The sequence below is a fragment of the Dendropsophus ebraccatus genome, chromosome 10, assembly GCF_027789765.1.
Source record: "Dendropsophus ebraccatus isolate aDenEbr1 chromosome 10, aDenEbr1.pat, whole genome shotgun sequence".
Lineage (NCBI taxonomy): Eukaryota > Metazoa > Chordata > Amphibia > Anura > Hylidae > Dendropsophus > Dendropsophus ebraccatus.
In genome coordinates, this window is record NC_091463.1 from 91,822,855 (window position 1) to 91,828,854 (window position 6,000).

Genomic DNA, 6,000 nt, shown 5'->3' on the forward strand with positions numbered 1-6,000 from the left:
TATAAGAGAAAATGAAAAGTAGATGCTCCATTTGTATCAATGTGAAGAAACTAGACTAATTGTCATTATTAGTTTGGCCCATTCAAGTGGCAGTCATTGAACTAGGTAGGTACCCAAAGCAGTCCCTGTAACTTGGTTATATGTAAGCACCTATATCAGTTCCTGTAACTTGGTTATAGGTAGGTACCCATAGCAGTCCATGTTACTTCATTATAGGTACATACCCTTAGCAACCTCTGTGACTTGGTTATAGGTAAATATTTATATCAGTTCCTATCACTTGGTTGTAGGTAGGTAACCATAGCAGTTCCTGTGGCTTGGTTATAGGAAGGTACCCATGGCAGTGCCTGTTTCTTGGTTATAAGTAGGTACCCATAGCAGTCTCTGTGACTTGGTCATAGGTAGGTACCCATAGCAGTTCCTGTAAGTTGGTTATAGGTAGCTACCCATGGCAGTGCCTGTTACTTGGTTATAGGTAAGTACCTATATCAGTTCCAGTGAGTTGGTTATAGGTAAGTACCTATGGAAGGGCCTTTTACTTGGTTATAGGAAGGTACCCATAACAGTCCATATGACTTGGTACTTACTTGGCTATATGACTATGGGTACTCGGCTATAGACAGGTACCCATAGCACTCCCTGTGGCTTGGTTATAAGTAAGTAGCCATTGCAGTGCCTCTGACACAACCATCCCAGCATTATAACAACCACCGTAATTTTTTAAGCAAAAAATAATGTATAAATCCATTACCATCCAAATACCATCCACACAAAAAGTCTATTACATTATTAGGTGCCAAAAGAAATAATTGCCCATTACTATCCCTGGCAACTACCATCATCACCCACTACTATAGGACTGTGACATCTTTCTCACATATGACATACTTCTACATGATACTTCTCTCATCTTCCTTCCAGAGCTGTTTTTTATGTCCGTCCATTTGCCGTTTTCTTGGCATGTGCGGCTGTTTTGAGGCCAGGCATACTCTCCTGAGGGACAATAGAATTTGGCAACACTTCCCACATTCCGTCCATTCGTAAAGTCAACAGTAGCGATCTTGGTGCCAAGGTCTTGGGGGCATTGAACCTCTGATTCACTTGCTGCAGAAAAATAATTGAGATATGAGATTGCAAGAGAGTAGAGCATCTAAACATGAAAAATAACTTACAGTGCTGGTGTATATACATCTAACTAGGATTTGGTTGGTTCCTAAAATACTGTTCAGCTTGAAGACAAGCCTGTATGGCCGCCATTACAGTGGTGGATATTGTTAGCCATATGTATCAGAATCTCTGCTGTGATATGGGAGCTGCTAGATACTCCAGAGAAGCTGGGTAACTCCTGATAACCTCTGTGGAAGTAGTAATGTCAGCCACACTTAGTTGATTGGTAGTAGTCCCCCTTCTTCTTTTTCTAATCACGTATTTTCAGGTGTTGTATCCTTAAGTCTGGCTTACAACTGGGCCCTACACTCTTCTGCCCACACCGTAACACCGCTACCAAAGACTTGTCGTCTTGCATGGGCCAAGGAGCAAGGTAGGACAGGTGTGTCTAGTGGTGGTGGTGTTACAGTGTACAGGGCAGGTGTGTCTAGTGGTGGTGTCAATAGTACATTGACAGCCATACTACCTGAATACCATCAGTAATCCAGTCATTGTGCCTCTGCATGAACAACACAGTCGCCTAATGTCATCTTCATGGAGGACAATACTCCAACTCATCGAGGTCACAGCATCATTAGGGAATGGCTGCTGTAGACTGGGGGACCTCACATGGAGCGGCTGCTGGAGATTGGGGGACCTCACATGGAGCAGCTGCTGGAGACTGGAGGACCTCACATGGAGCGGCTGCTGGAGACTGGGGGACCTCACATGGAGCGGCTGCTGGAGACTGGGGGATCTCACATGGAGCGACTGCTGGAGACTGAGGGACCTCACATGGAGTGGCTGCTGGAGACTGGGGGACCTCACATGGAGCGGCTGCTGGAGACTGGGGTACCTCGCATGGAGCGGCTGCTGGAGACTGGGGGACCTCGCATGGAGCGGCTGCTGGAGACTGGGGGACCTCGCATGGAGCGGCTGCTGGAGACTGGGGGACCTCGCATGGAGCGGCTGCTGGAGACTGGGGGACCTCACATGGAACGGCTGCTGGAGACTGGGGGACCTCACATGGAGCGGCTGCTGGAGACTGGGGGACGTCAAATAGAGCGGCTGCTGGAGACTGAGGGACCTCACATGGAGCGGCTGCTGGAGACTGGGGGACCTCACATGGAGCGGCTGCTGGAGACTGGGGGACCTCACATAGAACGGCTGCTGGAGACTGGGGAACCTCACATGGAGCGGCTGTTAGAGACTGGGGGACCTCACATGGAGGGGCTGCTGGAGACTGGGGGACCTCACATGGAGCGGCCGCTGGAGACTGGGGGACCTCACATGGAGTGGCTGCTGAAGACTGGGGGACCTCACATGGAGCGGCTGCTGGAGACTGGGGGACGTCACATAGAGCGGCTGCTGGAGACTGGGGGACCTCACATGGAGCAGCTGCTGGAGACTGGGGGACCTCACATGGAGCGGCTGCTGGAGACTGGGGGACCTCACATGGAGCGGCTGCTGGAGACTGGGGGACCTCACATGGAGCGGCTGCTGGAGACTGGGGGATCTCACATGGAGCGACTGCTGGAGACTGAGGGACCTCACATGGAGTGGCTGCTGGAGACTGGGGGACCTCACATGGAGTGGCCGCTGGAGACTGGGGGACCTCACATGGAGCGGCTGCTGGAGACTGGGGGACCGCACATGGAGCGGCTGCTGGAGACTGGGGGACCGCACATGGAGCGGCTGCTGGAGACTGGGGGACCTCACATGGAGCGCCCGCTGGAGACTGGGGGACCTCACATGAAGCGGCTGCTGGAGACTGGGGGACCTCACATGGAGCGGCTGCTGGAGACTGGGGGACCTCGCATGGAGCGGCTGCTGGAGACTGGGGGACCTCACATGGAGCGGCTGCTGGAAACTGGGGGACCTCGCATGGAGCGGCTGCTGGAGACTGGGGGACCTCACATGGGGCGGCTGCTGGAGACTGGGGGACGTCACATAGAGCGGCTGCTGGAGACTGAGGGACCTCACATGGAGCGGCTGCTGGAGACTGGGGGACCTCACATGGAGCGGCTGCTGGAGACTGGGGGACCTCACATGGAGCAGCTGCTGGAGACTGGGGGACCTCACATGGAGCGGCTTCTGGAGACTGGACGACCTCACATGGAGCTGCTGCTGGAGACTGGGGGATCTCACATGGAGCGGCTGCTAAAGACTGGGGGACCTCACATAGAGCGGCTGCTGGAGACTGGGGAACCTCACATGGAGCGGCTGCTGGAGACTGGGGGACCTCACATGGAGCGGCCGCTGGAGACTGGGGGACCTCACATGGAGCGGCTGCTGAAGACTGGGGGACCTCACATGGAGCGGCTGCTGGAGACTGGGGGACGTCACATAGAGCGGCTGCTGGAGACTGAGTGACCTCACATGGAGCGGCTGCTGGAGACTGGGGGACCTCAAATGGAGCGGCTGGTGGAGACTGGGGGACGTCACATAGAGTGGCTGCTGGAGACTGAGGGACCTCACATGGAGCGGCTGCTGGAGACTGGGGGACCTCACATGGAGTGGCTGCTGGAGACTGGGGGACCTCGCATGGAGCGGCTGCTGGAGACTAGGGGACATCACATAGAGCGGCTGCTGGAGACTGGGGGACCTCACATGGAGTGGCTGCTGGAGACTGGGGGACCTCACATGGAGCGGCTGCTGGAGACTGAGGGACCTCACATGGAGCGGCTGCTTGTGACTGAGGGACCTCACATGGAGCGGCTGCTTGTGACTGAGGGACCTCACATGGAGTGGCTGCTGGAGACTGGGGGACCTCACATGGAGGGGCTGCTGGAGACTGGGGGACCTCACATGGAGCGGCTGCTGGAGACTGAGGGACCTCACATGGAGCGGCTGCTTGTGACTGAGGGACCTCACATGGAGCGTCTGCTGGAGACTGGGGGACCTCACATGGAGCGTCTGCTGGAGACTGGGGGACCTCACATGGAATGGCTGCTGGAGACTGGGGGACCTCAAATGGAGCGGCTGCTGGAGACTGGGGGACGTCAGATAGAGCGGCTGCTGGAGACTGAGGGACCTCACATGGAGCGGCTGCTGGAGACTGGGGGACCTCACATGGAGTGGCTGCTGGAGACTGGGGGACCTCGCATGGAGCGGCTGCTGGAGACTAGGGGACATCACATAGAGCGGCTGCTGGAGACTGGGGGACCTCACATGGAGTGGCTGCTGGAGACTGGGGGACCTCACATGGAGGGGCTGCTGGAGACTGGGGGACCTCACATGGAGCGGCTGCTGGAGACTGAGGGACCTCACATGGAGCGGCTGCTTGTGACTGAGGGACCTCACATGGAGCGGCTGCTGGAGACTGAGGGACCTCACATGGAGCGGCTGCTGGAGACTGGGGGACCTCACATGGAGCGGCTGCTGGAGACTGGGGGACCTCACATGGAGCGGCTGCTGGAGACTGGCGGACCTCACATGGAGCGGCTGCTGGAGACTGGGGGACGTCACATAGAGCGGCTGCTGGAGACTGGGGGACCTTACATGGAACGGCTTCTGGAGACTGGGGGACCTTACATGGAGTGGCTGCTGGAGACCAGGGGACCTCACATGGAATGGCTGCTGGAAACTGGGGAACCTCACATGGAGCGGCTGCTGGAGACTGGGGGACCTCACATAGAGCGTCTGCTGGAGACTGGGGGACCTCACATGGAGTGCTTTCTCCAGACCTGGGAAACCTCACATGGAATGGCTGCTGGAGACTGGGGGACCTCAAATGGAGCGGCTGCTGGAGACTGGGGGACCTCACATGGAGCGGCTGCTTGAGACTGGGGGACGTCACATGGAGCGGCTGCTGGAGACTGGGGGACCTCACATGGAGTGCTTTCTCCAGATCTTAATCCCATAGAAAACCTAAGAGATCAGCCATGAAGAGTCCCCATGAAGAGACTCGTAACTCTGCACCCCAGAACCTCAATACCCTGAGGGCCACCCTTCAAGAAGAGTGGAATGCCATTTCTTGGACCCTGCCCATGATCCTGACCTCCATTCCACCAGGATTTTACAGAAACAGTTGAGATGGGACATTTATTAAAGCATATAATGCAAATAGGTGTCTATAGGAAAACCTCTATAACAATGTGGTGCTTATGGGGGAGGGGGGTGTCCTGTGTTCATTCCCACTGGCCAAAAAGAAACGACCCATAGTAGCCAGACAGGCTGCTTCTATTGTACTGGAATTACATTGTGCACTTATGTCTAATTTCACATAGTCCTGGACAATCCTTTTTACTGCCCCTTTAAGTGTTTTTCAGTTCATCTAAAGAAAAGGACAGAACAGGTGTTTGTGCCATGGTGCACACATGGGTAAAAAGACTGATGGGGGTAAAGCGGTGGGGCACTTACAGGGGCACATCTCAGGCTGCCACACAACATTAGGACAATATCTGTGTTATACTGTCAGGCAATAAAAAAGAGGTGATGCAAAAATCATCCAGTAAAATGAAGGTTGTACATACCTGCGACTAATATTAACCCCAAGAGGAGGAAGACCTGGAGGAGGCCACCTGGGAACATATCCTGTGCCTGCAGCCTGTGCCCCATGTCACTCTGCACCGCTCCTCGGCTCTGCTATACGAGGTGCAGAGCAATGAGAAGAATACAGTCCAGACTACACCTCCGGGGAGGAGTGAAGCACAGGGAACTGAGGAAAGGGAGCTGCAGATAGATATGTAACGGTAAAGAGGACTTGTGTCGCCCCCCCACAGGGAACCAGCTCTATTTACACTTTACAGGGATCAATTAATACGCAGACGTTCTATAGGAGGTTCTATAGGGTCAATGACATTTGGAGTCTGTGACCATGGGTTTTCTCTGTTTTAAAAGCAATATATGGAG

General features: G+C 54.7%; 1 protein-coding gene across 1 annotated transcript in view; it reads right to left on the reverse strand.

Annotated features, from left to right (window-relative positions):
• Window positions 1–5,787, reverse strand: part of LOC138766623 (complement factor B-like) — a 31,663-nt gene extending 25,876 nt beyond the window's left edge. Inside the window, exons 1-2 of the mRNA XM_069944215.1 lie at window positions 5,622–5,787; window positions 889–1,104 (exon numbers count right to left, since the gene is read on the reverse strand). Coding sequence (XP_069800316.1) covers window positions 889–1,104; window positions 5,622–5,706 — 301 coding nt within the window. The 5' untranslated portion in view covers window positions 5,707–5,787. The remainder of the gene's footprint in view (window positions 1–888; window positions 1,105–5,621) is intronic.
• Between the last annotated feature and the right edge of the window lie 213 nt (window positions 5,788–6,000).